A 13,372-nucleotide genomic window follows, 5' to 3' on the forward strand; every position below is an offset into this window, starting at 1 on the left:
GCTCCAGGCTCAGCATCCCCCCGCCCCCCAAGAGGCTGGAACCCCAAGGGGGTCACTCCCACTGACCTGGGGGAAGGAGCAGACCAAGCCATGACATGAACGTGTGACCACGCGAGCAGCTGCGCTCCCTAACGTGTTTAATTCTCACATACACGTGTGGGACAAACCCCCTCATCACCAGGGAGGCTGGGGCAGAGCACCCACCGGCTTCACCAAGGCTTTGCTGCGCTGGGGAAGCGGGGGGCACCCACGGTGTGGGGGAAGTCCGGTGATGGTGGAGAACGGGCGAGTTCAATACAAATTAAAACCAGGAGAGCCCTGAGCGCGGCTAAGCGCAGCGAGCCTGCTGCCACCACCCCGACGCCGGGTCTGGCCACACCAGCTCCAGGCTGGTGCCGCTGCCCGGCCAGAGCAGGTCAGTAGCCTTCATCTGCCCAGGTGACCTCATAGTCTGGATACTTGGCTTTCAGCTTCTCCGTAGTCACCGAGTGGTCCGCTCGCCCAAAGCCCTGGTGGAGGAGAGGGTCTTGAAGTTGAGCTGGCGCAGTTACCACCCCTGGCAGAGCTCGGCAGACCCCCGGCAGCGCAGCCTGTGCCTGTGCCAGCCCCATCGGCTCCGATCCCTGGGTGGCAGCAGCTCGTGGGCAGCTCAGCCGGGTCCCGCCACTGCACAGCGCCCAGGCAGGGGGACAGTGCCACCCTGGAACGGGAAACGTGGCACCAGTATCACGATACCCTCCCGGGGGGATGTGGGCACTGCCGGCTCCCTGCTCCCGAGGGGATGCGGTGCCCCGGGGGCTGGCACAGTCACCTGGGCTGCCGTCGGGAAGGACGAGCTGCGTCCCCGGGTGGGTGTCCCCCGCCCTGCCGCACCCCGCTTACCACCGAGTACCCGTAGACGTGGATCTTCCTCTCCTGGGGGCGGTGGGAGAGGCGGCCGCCCCCCAGGCACTCGCAGCCCAGGCCCTGCTGCTTCAGCTCCTCCGCCGTCCGCTCGTAGAGGTCGGCTGCGGGGGAGGGAGCCGTGGGGCGATGCACGCGTGGGGCGGGGGTCGAACGGCGGGGGGAGGGGGAGGTGGGGCGCAGGAACCCACCGGCTGATCCACCGCCCACGGGGGTCCCCGGGGCAGCCCCGCCCAGTCCCCCCGGACCCGCGGGATGGAGCCCCACCAGGGATCCCGCCCGCCCGCCCCACCGGGGATGCCGACCCCCCCGGTGTCCCGGCCCGCGCATCCCCTCACCCGAGCGCGGCCACCGGTGCCCCGCGCCCCTCACCGTGGTACTCGGCCCAGCCGTGGCCGCGCACGACATCCTTCCCGGGCCCGCCGGCCGCGCGCACGCGCAGCAGCACGTACTTGAAGACGCCGTCGCCGTCGATCTCCACGTCCGCCACCCCCTCGAGCCCCGCCGCCGCCGCCGCCGCCGCCATCATCGCCCCGCCCCGCCGCCTCACTCCGCCCCTTCCGCCCCGCCGGCCAACCAGCGCCAGGCCCCGCCCTGCGCCCCGCCCACAGCCCTCAGGCCCCGCCCCCCGGCGGTGGCGGGGAGCCGTGCGCGGGGGGAGCGCGCTGCGGCAGCACCAGGGCGTGCTTGGGGGGGGGCGTCCCGGGGCACCGGCCCCCGCCGCAGGGAAGGGGGAGTGGGCTGCCCGCGGGTAGGGCGGCCGGGAGTGCGGGGCCGTGAGGCATCCCTGCGTGAGCGGGGGGTGGCGGAGAGCCGGCGCGGTGCCAGCTTTGCCTTGACCCCGGCTTAACACGCCCCTCCCCACCCCACCCCCCCATCTTCCCTGACACCCTCTCGGGCAGCCCCGAAGCCGTCCCCGCCTGGCATGCCGCCCCCCCTCACCCGCGAGTCCCCCCCGCTGCCCCTCTGCGGCGGCCGGCCCCACTGCTGCGCACAGCCCCCCGCCGGCTGTCCTCCCCCGGCTGCCGCCTCCCGGCACCCCCGGGCTCGGCCCCCCCGGCACTGGGCACAACCAGAGCTGCAGCAGTACCCAGGTTCCCCCCAGCCCTGTCCCACGTGCGGGGGCCGTACCCCACCAGAGACCTTACGGGGGGCACCCAAGGGTGCCTGGCAGCCACCCCCTATAGGGTCCCCGCTGCACCTAAAGGTCGTACAGCAGCGTGCTCCCACCACGGAGGGGCCGCTGCCACCGACACCGCAGGGCTGCCAGCAGCACCCGTGGGCCGGGTGCTCCATGGGGCCCCTGTGGGGGCTGGGCAGGGCCCCGGGCCTATGTGGGGGGCTCTGGGGGTGTGCAGGTGGGCAGAGCTCTGGGGGGTACCCCCACTCTGGTCAAGCACCGCTCATCCCGAGAAGGCTCTGTGGGGTCTTGCCAGGATGCTGGCTGGGACCTGTGCTCCATGGCCCATGCTCCCGTCACCCCACAGCACCCCCCAGCCCAGTCGGCCCCCTGCCCGCTGCTCTGGCTCCAGCCCCCCACCCCCAGCCAGCTCCGGCTGCCTGCAGCCTGTCACCGCCTCCTTCCCCCAATGCCACATCCAAGAGGGGGTCCCCGTCCCACCGCACTGACAGGGCAACACCTATCTACAAAGGGGGGGGTGGGGGGGGTGACGTGGGGGTGCCAGAGGGGTCCCCACCCCACGTTCACATGATGTCGTCCAGGAGGTTGGGGCTGGCCACCCAGTCGAGGGTGCGGGGCTCAGAGGCTGCCATGATCATGCACATGAACTGTTTGCCCGTCCTCTTGTCGATGGGGTAGATGGTGGTGGGGGTGAAGCGCTTGTTGCTCTCCACGAAGTCGCAGAGCTGCTCGTAGACGGCAGGGAACTCATGCCGTAGGAAGACTCCACGGATGCGCAGCTCCCGCTGGATGTTGATGAAGCAGACCTCCCGTGCCTTGCGGCCCTCCTCCCCCTCCTTGTCGATGTCCGCTGTGCCAGGCGGTGGGGTCAGGATCAACGTCTCCATGTCCCGCTCCTTCTTCAGGATCTTCTTCTCAGGGCTGGAGGAGGCTAAGGCCACCTTGGCATATTTCCTGACCGTCGGCACCTGTGTCTTCGGTGATGGCCTCTCTGGCACTTTTTGGGTGACGGCCACGGTTACATTCAGGAGGAAACATTCGTCAGGGTCATACTGGTTGCCCGTCTCCCGCAGCTCCCGGGCATACTCCCCCAGGTTGTCCGAGTAGCTCTCCAACTCCCGCAGGGACAGGTAGGTGGGAGACATCAGCAGGCTCTCCAGCCCGAACTGGAGGAAGTTCTCAGCCGAGCCGGCATTGGGGAAGCCCAGGAAGAGGACACCGCGGCCGCGGGAGAGGTAGCCCACCTTGGCGATGCGCGAGAAGGCCTTGTGCACCTCGGCGTTCTCCCGGCAGAACTGCAGGACGTGGCGGCAGACGCTGCCCACCCGGCCATAGACGCAGCTCTCCTTGTGTGTGTCCCAGTCCTCGCGGCGGCAGTGCCGGGAGCAGTAGTAGGTGTAGCAGCTGTGGCATGACTTGAAGTAGAGGCAGGCGTTGAACATGGTCTCCGTCCGCCGGCACTTGGCGTTGGAGCACATCATCATGTCGTCCTCCTCTGCGCTCAGGTCGGGCGAGCAGTTCTCTGGGGACTTCTCGAAGGGGCCAACGGACAGCGGGGCAGGTGGGGGGCGGGGGGCGCTGGCGCGGGAGCTGGGACCTGGCTGCTCCTTCGTGGGTCGGGGTCCCTCGGGCACAGCGGGGGGGACCCTCCTGCCCTCGCCCCGCCGCGGGGGCCCTGGGGTGCTGGTGCTCAGAAGCTGCTTGAGCTGCTCAGCGAGGCTGTCCCTGTCCCCGGCGCGGTGGCCTGGTGCCGGTTTGTAGTCGATGACAAGGTCAGTGATGAGCTCGTCAAGCTGCTCCAGGCTGCGCTGGCGCCCTGAGCTGCTCTCCCTGGGGACGGGCTGCGGGGCACAGGGCATGGCGTAGGGACCGCGCTCCCGCCCCGCATCCAGCACATCCCAGCTGGCCGAGCGCCTCTCGCTCCTGCCCAGCCCGTCTGCTCGGATGTCGTTGTCGGTGATGGTGATCTCTGGTGTGACATACCAGGAGCGACTCGGGGGGCCACGGCCACCGTCCGCGTGCACCCTCTCGAGGATGGAGCTCTCAGAGAGGGACAAGGCTGCGTAGCGCTTGGGTGAGCTCGACAGGTTGATCACCACCGGCTGCCGGCGCTCCTCGGGGGATAAGGCACGGTGGTGCTCCTGGGCGAGCAGGTTCTCGTAGCTGCGCCCGCGCTGCAGGACCTCCTCCCTGCGCACCGCTGGCGCCAGGATGTTATCCCAGGATTTGGAGTAGTGCTGGGTCTCCCGGCCCAGCCGTGGGGGGGTTACACCGTAGCTGGCGTGCCAGGAGGAGACCATGGCCTCACGCCCGGCCGGCTGTGGGGTGAAGCGTGACACTTGCAAGGTCTGGTAGGGCATCGTGCTCCGCTCGGGGCAGTACCAGTCACTGAAGTGCAAGGGCTGGGCGCTGCGGGGCGGGGGACACGTCCGCGACAGCATCTCCCGCTCCCGGTACTTCCCGTAGTCCTCGGCATAGAAGACCCGGGCAGAGGAGCCGAGAGCCGGGTACGTCCGGGCATCCTCGGCGTAGAGGGTTTTGACAGGGGTGCCGCGGGGGGCGTAAAAGCGGGGCTCATCCCCGTAGAAGGCACGGGTGGGTGCCTCTTGAACGGGGTAGCCCCGTGCCTCGTCCACGTACAACGTCCGGGGTGGCGCCGTGTGGACAGCAGCTTTGGCTGGGTCCTCGGTGTAGAAGTGCGGGGGGATGGCGTGGCGGCCGGGGTAGGGGTAGCTGGCGTAGCCAGAGCTGCGGAGGGGCACAGCGGGGCTGGGGCACCGCACCGCATCCTCTGCATAGAAGAACTTGGCGGGGCCGCCGGCAGCCGAGAAGGTCATGCAGCCCCTCTCAGGGTACTCCCTGAACTCCCGCGAGGCTGGCACCGGCACTGTTTGGTACGCCAGTGCCCGAGGGTCTGCCTCGTAGTACTCACCGGGATAGGGCAGGAGCGGGGGGTCCCCACTGTAGGAGTCGCTGGGGGTGGGCGTGCGGGACGTGGATGCCTGCCTGCTCCCCGGCACCGCCAGGCTGCGGGCAGCCCCGGGCGCGCGGGGCCAGCGTGGCGGTTCCTGCCGGTTCTGGGCTGCCCGCAGGCTGCGCGCCGCATGCACCAGCACCGCCTCGTCCGGCTTGATGTCCACCCGGCACTTGACGTGGGGGCTGGCACCCACCTTGGCACCTGGCCCCTCCTCGAAGCAGTTGCTGCCCAGGCAGAGCGGGGAGATGCGGCTGACGCTGCTGCGCTGTGGCTGCAGCTTGATGGGGTGCACCTCGTTAGCCAGCGCCCGCAGGGGGACCTGGCCCTCGCGACGTGGGGACGGCTCAGTGCGGGAGGGCTCCCGCGCCACCCGCAGCGCCTCCCGCCCGCGCCGGGCTGGCGGCGGTGACGATGAGACAGCGATGGGCACGGGGGTGAAGGTGGACTTCACCCGCGGCGCGCTCTTTGAGCGGGCGCGTCGCTTGGGCTCGCTCCTTGGTGCAGGGGGTCTGCAGGCATAAGGGTCCGGCTTCGGCGGCGCCCGCCTGCCCGGTGGTCCTGGCGTGGGCTCGGGGGTGCCGGGGCGCGGGCAGGGGCGCTCCATAGCCTGAGGAGGAGCGCCCAGCTGCTCGTCCAGCGACTCAAGGAAGTCAAAGCTCCTGCAGTGGCGCTTGTTGAAGGGCTGCGGCTCGCGGGGCAAGGACGAAGACATGGAGGCGTCACATTGTGCCAGGGGCTGGCAGACGATCGAATCCCCAGGGGCTGTGGTGGCCACCTTTATGTCTTGGTACACCGTAGACACCAGGATGTCAGGTGGGTCTGTTCGTGTCATCTTAAAAGCGACTCTTCTCCCGCCAGCTCCCCTTCAGACGGCCTCAGAGGAAGGCAGCCGGCCCTGCAAGAGAACAGACGAGGCGCCTAAATCCTGGCGGGGACCTCGGGGAGCCACGATGGCACTGGGTAAATCCCCACAGCTCCTGGCTCGGGGTGGGCTTTTGGCCACTTCTTCAGAAATGAGGGTTCGGGGGCGTCCCAGCCTCCACTGCTGCTGTTAATAGTTGGATCCCAACTGGGGGAAGAAGCTGGAAAAAGGCCCCAAATCCGGAGTGCAAATAACAGAGCAGATGGCTGCCACGGGGCAGCCGGGGAGGGGTGCCAGCTCACCGTAGCGAGAGGAGGCCACCGACCGCCGTGCCTACGTTCCTGGGGTGCAGGACATGGGGAGCCTCTTGCAGCATCATGGAAATGGGGCTGGGGGGACCCAACAACAGGGTTTTCCATAGCGGATGGGGAACATGCCTGGCCCCCTGCTGTGAACATCCAAGTGGCTGTGGAGTCTCCTGGGACCACGCATGCCCACGTCCTAGCATACGCTGTGTCCAGTGCCAGCGTTGTAGGCAGGGCAGGCAGGAGCTTCACCCAGGGGTGGGTACCATAAGCACCCACTGTGGGGGCTGGGAAGCCCACGCAGCTCTGGGGCTCTGAGGGGGGCCAGGAACAACAACCTCCCGCCATGGCAGCTGCACCCACCATGGCCCACAAACACCTCTGTGGGGTGCCAACAGTCCTGGCTGCTCACAGCTGCCACTGGGTGCTGGCAGAGGGGTGCTGTGCTGGGTACCCCAACACTGTGTGCCAGCAGCGACTGCTCCATTGCTTCCCACAGCTCTGAGCAGGACAGATCAGGGTCCCTCTGCAACAACCCTGTGTTGGAGGGGCTGTGCTGGCTGAGCACCCACTACCTTTGTCCTCTCCCATGTCTGTAACCGTGACACATCTCCTGGGCTGGAGAGTGAGTGGGATGGCAGCTGCAGCTCCCACGGGACATGGGTTCTGGCACCCACCATGCACCAGCACCATGCATCCCACCTGCTCCAGGCCGATGCTGCATGGGTGGCTGGGATGGGCAGAGACCCAAGCCACATGCATGACACAGCTGTGTGGCAAGGGGAGACGTCAGCACAAGCTCCCCAGCATGACCAGGAGAGCAGACAAGGTGGTTTGCCCGCAGGACCTGGTGGGTTGTGGCACTGACCTTCACCAACAGCCCATTGAGAGCCGGCTGCAGGCTGCCATTGGCACTGAGCAGACGTACACCCAGCTTTGCTCACGGCAGGGATACCTGGCTGGCTTTAATGCTCATCACATCCCATGAATCTTTGCTTTTTTGGCCACCTGGCCACCGGGGAGTGCAGGTGGGCACCACCTGCTCCACAATGCACTAAAGTTGTGTGGAAAAGGCCAGCAAAATGCATTTGGCTTTAAACAGCAGCAGAGGACCACAGGGAAGGTATTTCTGGGAGGAAAGGAACAAATTTTATTTGGCAAGAAGAAGTATTGACTATGCAAAGATAGGGAGGGGGGCTTGGGTCCCCCTTTGTTACCCAGATAAAGCCCTGTCTTGCCCCAAGGCCAGGGAGAACAGATGCCAGAGTGAGGTGAAGCCAGTGGGGTTGGGGGTGTCTGTCCGTGTGGTGGGGAGAGCTCGATGCCAGAGGGAGACGGGAATCCCAGTGCCTCCGGGGCTGGGGGAGCAGGTTTGCCCCCATAGCAGTGGCTCAGCATTGGCCCTGCTGCATTAAAATGCTCAGGAGCTGGGCCAGATCCAGGAAGACAGCACCCCGCGCTGCCATGATGCTGACAGCAGCATTGGGACGCCCATCCCCATGGTATCGGGGTGGCTGGTGGGCAGGGAACCACAGCCCAGGGTCCTACCTGGTCCGGCAGCAGCAGGGAGGGAGTGGGAGGGCTGAGCTGGCTGAGGACCCCGCGGCGGCTCCATCCCAGCACTGAAAAATAAAAGAGGCATGTCAGGTGCTGGGGACCCCCCAGCCATGGCAGAGGGGCGGCTGCCTGGGCCATGGGATGCCTTGGGGGGACATCAAGCGCTCTGAGAGACCCCTGCAGCCACAGTCCTGCTGAGCCTGACTGAACTGTAGCCCAGTAAAGCCCCCGTGCACAACCCTGTGCCCGGGGGACGTGGGCACCACATCCCACAGGCACCGCATCCCACAGGCACCACATCCCACGGGCACCGGCATCCCACGGGCACTGTCACATCCCACCCCGCACCCCAGCAGCACCTCACCGCCTGCAGAGCTGCACGGGGTTGCCATGGTTTCTCCAAATTATTCCTCCAAATTATTCCTCCTCTGCGAGGGCAGCGTGGGTTGCGGATGTGTGGGGAGGCTGCTGGGGCGGCAGCGCTGCAGGGGGCCGGGGGGAGCCGGGCTTTGTGGCACCACAGGGAGAGCAGGGCACCCACAAAGCCACGAGCATCCTCTACCCATTGTGGGGGCAGAGCTGGGACAGCCCCACCAGCACTGCCAGTGCCCCGTGCCACCGTGCTCCCACACTCTGTCCCCTGCGCTGAGTCCCGTCCACAGACAGTGGGTTTTGCATCCCCTCTGCTCTCCTACCCCCTGGCTGGAGGGCACCAGGTGCCCTGCTTCACTCCCAGCCCTGCTGGCTCTCGGTGGACACCAGGCTCCCTGCCCAGGGTCTCCATGTTGTGTCACCCTGGGGGTGCTGACACCAGCTGGCAACGCTTGCAGAGCTGCTGATGTCCACGAGCTCCCTGCGCAGGAGCCACCCCTCGGGGCACGTGGCCCCTGGGGACACAGCCAGCCCCCATGCCCACATCCCCACCCCAGGGAGGGCCCAGGTGGTTTATTGCAGAGCCCCCCATCATCCCGCTGCTGGGCAGGACACATGGACACCAGCCCAGCCCGTCCCCAGCACAGCAGCTCCTCTCCAGCACACCCATGGTGTCACCGAGTGGCACCCAGTAGGACCCACCCCGTGCCAGTCCACAGGGCCACCCCACAGCTCAACCCAGCACTGCTGCAGAGCCCAGTGCCACCCACCCAACCCTGTACCGGTTGCTGCCCGCAGCTGGGGGCTGCCCTCACCCCCAGCCCAGCACCCCACGCTGCCCAGCACGCAGCTCGCACCATGCCACACGTGAGCACCCGGCCTCCGGCAGCTCCAGCCCACCGGAGGGTTCTGGGGACCGGGAGTGACCACGGGCTGCCGGAGAGGCCCGTGGGAGGCTGCCGGGAACTGGGTCACTGCCTGCATGTGGCACGTGCCGGCTGTGCAGTGGGGCTGTGCAGTGCCCTGCCGGAGCACAGCACGCCACCCAGGCACCGCAGCACCCTGCCCGGGCACTGTGCCCCTCGCTGCCTGCCCCATGCCCGCGGTGAGCGCGCTGCCTGCCTGCTCTGCACTCAGCACTCTCCGCCAGTGCTCTGCCTGCAGCCTGCCCCCACGCTGCCTGCACACGCTGCACCAAACGCACTGCACGGGTGCTGCCCATACACTGCACACACTGCACCGAGCACTGCCAGGGCACTGTCCCCACTGCCAGCATGCTGCCCTGATGCTGCCTGTGCACTGTACAGCGTAGGCTGCCAGGACCCTGCCTCACGTGCTGGCAGCCTGCTGTGCCCACATGGCCCGTGCATTGCCCCAAGCTGCCTGCACGCACCACCCCACAGCCTGCCCCTGCTGTGCTCAGCACCACCAGGGCACTGCCACCTTGCTGCCCACCCCATGCGCACAGCAAGGGTGCTACCTGCACACACTGCGCCGAGCATGCTGCCAGTGCACTGCCCCATGCACGCTGCCTGGGCACTGCTGCACACCCTGCCCACATGCTGCCTGCACCACATCCCACTGAGCACCGAGCTGGCAGGCAGCGCTGCCTGCACGCTGCCTGGGCACACTGCAGTGGATACGCTGCCAGCACGCTGCCTACACATGCAGTGCACTGAGCACACTGCCACTGCACCACTCCGCAGGCAGCCCGAGCGCACTGGCAGCACACGCTGCATTGCACTGAGCTCACTGCCTGCGTGCAGCCCCATGGGCCCTGCCAGCAGCACCATGCTGCCCTGAGCACGCCAGCGGTGCCCACATCTGGAAACACAGCCCAGGCAGCATCTTGTGTGCTCTGCAACCGCCATGCTCGTGGAGATGATGCTGGGGGTACCGCCGGCACGCTGCCATGGGTGCAGTGCCCGTGCACGCTGCGCCATGGGCACTGCCAGCACACAGCCCCGCTGGCCACAGGCCTGTGCACTCCGTGTGCATGCCAGGAGGGCGCTGCTGTGATGCTGCCGGTGCACACGCTGCCTGGGCACTGCCCACACGGGGGGCTGGCACCCAGCACTGCCCACAGCGAGGGAACCTGCTGCCCCCCCAGCCCTGCCCTGGGTATGTGGCAAATAGACACCCCCTCCTCTGAGCCACCCCTGGGGCACCCCCCAACACATACAGCGCCCTGTGCCCCTGTGGCATTGCTTCCCCATGCACACCGCACTGCCCCTCCACCCCCCTCCCCATGCCCCCCAGCCCTGACCCATGCAGCCCTGTGCTCCTGCCCATGCCCCTATCCCGTGTGCCCCTGGCACCTCCTACATGTCCCCCAGCCCATTCTCTGAGCCCCCCTGGCTTCCTGCGTGCACGGCTGAGTGGCCACAGCCCCCCTGGGTGCCTCAGCACCCCCTGCCCTGCCTGCACTCCCAGAGAGGCTCATCCTGCCAGGGGCAGCAGCACCCCTAGCCCCAGCCCAGGAGGGTACCCCCAGTGCTGGCACCCAAGTGAGTGGTGACCAGCACCCCAGCGGCAGCAAGGGACACCCCAACCCCAGCCTGCCCCCGGTCAGGCCCTGGCACCCCACCCTGGAGGGGGCACCCACAAACGGGTCAGGCCAGGGGCAGGGGGGCTGGGGGCACCCTGGGGCACCCCGGGTGGGTTCCCAGTGCCCAGCCAGGGTCGGGGGTGCCGGGGGCGGTCCCCGGGGTGGTGGTGGGGGCAGCGGGTCTGTCCCGTGTGCTGCTGCCGCCGCCCCCCACAGCCCCCAGGGCGGTGGCCCCGGGCACCCCCCGCTGCTGCGCACCGGCACCGGGTGGCACCGGGCCCGCTGGGCCGCGCAGGGCGCTGAGCACGGGCCGGCATCGCCGGGTACCGGGGCGAGATGGCCCTGCCCGGGCACTGCGGCGGGACGGGATGAGGATGGGGACGAAGATGAGGAGGGGGATGAGGATGGGGATGGGGCACACGGGGGGCTGCGGTGTGGGGGACTGGGATGACTCGGCCCGGGGGCGCGGGATGGAGATGGCCCGGAGGATATGGGGAATGGGGGGATGGGGGGAACGGGGGGAGTATGGGGGGATGGGATGGCATAGTCCGGGGGGGTCTCGGGGGGATGGGATGGGGATGTGGAACGCGGCAGGATGAGATGAGGGCTCGGGGAGGGGGGCATGGGAGGTGATGCGACGGTCCGAGGAGGTCGCGGGGGGGCTGGCTCGGTCGGGGTCCCCCGGGAGCACGACAGGGCCCAGCCCCCTCCCCGGCCCCCCTTACCTGCTCCGCGCCCACCGCACCGGCGGCCCCCCCGTCGCATCCCCGCCGCCGCGCTAGGCTGGGGCTGCCGCCGTTCCGGTGGCCATGGCCCGGCCCGGCTCCGCCCTCCTACCCGGCACGGCACGGCCCGGTAGGGCACGGCTGGGCACGGCTCGGCACGGCCCGACGCTCCGCCGCGGCCGCCCGGCTCCGCCGCCGCTTGTTTTCCCATAAATACGGCAGGCGGAGTTACCGGCCGGGGCCGGGACCGGGAGCCACCCACCGGCGCCGCCCCCGGCCCCGGTCCCCATCACCGGTCCCCGGTCCCGGTCCGGCTCCGCTCGGCCCCGGCCCCATCCCCATCCCCGCCCCCTGCAGCATCCCCCGCCCACTGCGGCCCCCCGCCGGGGCAGCGTCTGGAGGGGCTCCGGCGCCCCGGGCGCCTCACCCGGTGCCATCCCCCGGGAGGGTCCCCCCGCAGCCGGGGTTTGGGCACCCGCAGGACCCCCAGTGCCCCCCGACAAGGCACAGGCATCTCCTGGAGAGATGCCGGGGGGGCTCAGCCCCACGTCGCGCACCACGAGCCCACCGCCCCCGTGGGAAGCTGTGCCCTCACGGGCACCTGCCCTCGCGCTGGCAGCCCCCGGTGCCAGCCAACAGCCCCCCTGTCCCCACCCCCGGCAGCACCGCATCCCGCCTGACCTTGGCACATCACGGCGGCCCTGCCCGGCCGCAGCCAACTGGGCAGCAAAATCCCCGCTAAGCTCCTCCGCGGAGTGGCCTGGTTTTCCCGCAGGGACCAGGGCAGCCGGAGCCCCGCGGGGGGATGCTCAGCCGTGCGATGGGCAGCGTGCCCAGGTGGCCAAGGAGGCGTCTGGTGGCTTTCGGCATACGACAGCTCCAGTGCCCGAGCTCTGCCTCAGTTTCCCCATCTCCCACCTCCCTGAGCCAGCATCTGCTGCCCACCGCCCCGAACGCACTGCTGGCTCAGCACCTGCGGGTGCCCTGGCAAAGGGGCCTCGGCACTGGGGACCCACCGGGAGCTCACGTGGCTCTGAGCCCAGTGCCAAGGGCTGCCACTCGCCACGTCGCGGCGTGGTGGGTGTGTACTGGGATCCGCTTGATTTCAAAATCCTCCGAAGCCAGGACCCTCCTACCCCTCCGCTGTGGCACTGGGAGCATCCTTCCGCCACCCCCTATGCCTGCACCGGGCAGAGGAGCAGCAGTGTGAGCACAGGGGCTGCAGCACGCTGGTGTTGCCATGACTCCTGCAGGAACGCAGCCCGGGCTGATGCATTTTGTCCCGAAATGCTCCCTGTGCTCCCGGGGATGCTGTGGGCACGGCTGAGCTCACTGGGGCCAGCAGCACGTACCCTGCCTGGGACTGGGCTGAGCCCCAGGAGCTCATGGCACAGGTGAGTGGGGTGCAACAGCTGGGGGGGGTTGGGAGCTGGGAAGCAGGGTCAGCCCCTCCCTGCTGCACAGACAGGGCCGAGCGGCTCCCCAGGGCCCTGGGGTCCCCCTGCTGTCGTCCCCCCCAAGAGCTTCCATTTTCCTCCCTGCAGGATGCAGCGCTTGGGCTGCCGGCTCAGCAGCTCCTGCTGCCCCCGGCTTCCTGCCTCTGCGGCCCCCACGGCCCCCATTGTGATGCTCCATCTGCTCCCTGCCTACTGCTGGCCCACGCCAGCCAGCCCTGTGCCTGCGCTGAGCACCAGCGAGGCTTGTGGCACGGCTGCTGATGCATGTGGGAGCGTGGGTCAGGCCAGCTCGCTGCTCACAGGGGTGCCAGGGCTCAGCATCCCCCGTGGGTGCAGTCACCCTGATGATGCAGGAGCCCAAATCCTATGGGAATGCCTAGAGACCCAGCGTGGAGGATGCTGCTGCCAGGTGGGCACTCAGATCACAGAATCATTTAGGTTGAGATCATCTAGTCCAACCTTTAAATGCCTGCCCTGAGGGCATCCCCTGCGGTACCACCTCTGTCCCTGCAGCTGTGGCAGGGG

At 68.6% G+C, this 13,372-nt stretch overlaps 2 protein-coding genes across 2 annotated transcripts; both read right to left on the reverse strand.

Annotated features, from left to right (window-relative positions):
* Positions 1–120: 120 nt before the first annotated feature.
* PHPT1 (phosphohistidine phosphatase 1) lies at positions 121–1,444 on the reverse strand. The gene is made up of 3 exons (XM_055720485.1): positions 1,276–1,444; positions 883–1,007; positions 121–509 (listed from the first exon to the last, which is right to left on the reverse strand). The coding sequence occupies exons 1-3, from the start codon at positions 1,430–1,432 to the stop codon at positions 417–419; spliced, it is 375 nt and encodes a 124-aa protein (XP_055576460.1). The 5' UTR covers positions 1,433–1,444; the 3' UTR covers positions 121–416.
* Positions 1,445–2,430: 986 nt separating this feature from the next.
* On the reverse strand, positions 2,431–11,714 carry AJM1 (apical junction component 1 homolog). Its single transcript, XM_055721510.1, has 3 exons — positions 11,391–11,714; positions 7,737–7,810; positions 2,431–5,916 (listed from the first exon to the last, which is right to left on the reverse strand). Exon 3 carries the CDS (start codon positions 5,851–5,853, stop codon positions 2,608–2,610), a length of 3,246 nt encoding a protein of 1,081 aa, XP_055577485.1. The 5' UTR covers positions 5,854–5,916; positions 7,737–7,810; positions 11,391–11,714; the 3' UTR covers positions 2,431–2,607.
* Positions 11,715–13,372: the final 1,658 nt, after the last annotated feature.

The sequence above is a fragment of the Falco cherrug genome, chromosome 9 (genome assembly GCF_023634085.1).
Source record: "Falco cherrug isolate bFalChe1 chromosome 9, bFalChe1.pri, whole genome shotgun sequence".
In the NCBI taxonomy this organism is placed as follows: domain Eukaryota; kingdom Metazoa; phylum Chordata; class Aves; order Falconiformes; family Falconidae; genus Falco; species Falco cherrug.